The sequence below is a fragment of the Eimeria mitis genome, genomic scaffold (assembly GCF_000499745.2).
Source record: "Eimeria mitis Houghton genomic scaffold, Emh_scaff3602, whole genome shotgun sequence".
Lineage (NCBI taxonomy): Eukaryota > Apicomplexa > Conoidasida > Eucoccidiorida > Eimeriidae > Eimeria > Eimeria mitis.
In genome coordinates, this window is record NW_013571946.1 from 4,986 (window position 1) to 5,471 (window position 486).

Sequence of the window (486 nt, forward strand, 5' to 3'; positions counted from 1 at the left end):
AAACGGCCAAAAATGCAGCGAAAACGGCAAAAAAATGAAAGAATTAGCAGCAGCAGCAGCAGCAGCAGCAGCAACAGCAGCAGCAGCAGCAGCAACAGCAGCAGCAGCAGCAGCAAACAAAAAGAGAACAGTCGATTTGTAAAAGAAAACCAACAGAAGCAGCAGCAGCAGGAGAAGCAGCAGCAAAAGCAGCAGCAGCACGAGCAATAGCAGCAACAGCATCGGCACCAGCAGCGGCACCAGCAGCAGCACCAGCAACAGCAAGAGCAGCAGCAGCAGCATCAGCAGCAGCAGCAGCACCGGCACCAGCAACAGCAGCAGCAACAGCAGCAACAACAGCGCGAGCAACAGCAGCAGCAACAGCAGCCACAGCAGCAGCAGCAGCAGCAGCAGCAGCAACAGCAGCAGCAGCAGCAGCACCTGGTAGCTTGAGTTTAACGCATGCAAAGCCGCTTTCTTTTTGAATATAACCGAGCCAGGGTACGC

At 54.7% G+C, this 486-nt stretch overlaps 1 protein-coding gene across 1 annotated transcript in view; it reads left to right on the forward strand.

Annotated features, from left to right (window-relative positions):
* EMH_0067710 (uncharacterized protein) overlaps positions 1-210 on the forward strand; it is a gene marked incomplete at both ends in the record, with an annotated part of 402 nt that extends 192 nt beyond the window's left edge. The window contains one exon of the mRNA XM_013498660.1: positions 1-210. Coding sequence (XP_013354114.1) covers positions 1-210 — 210 coding nt within the window.
* Positions 211-486: the final 276 nt, after the last annotated feature.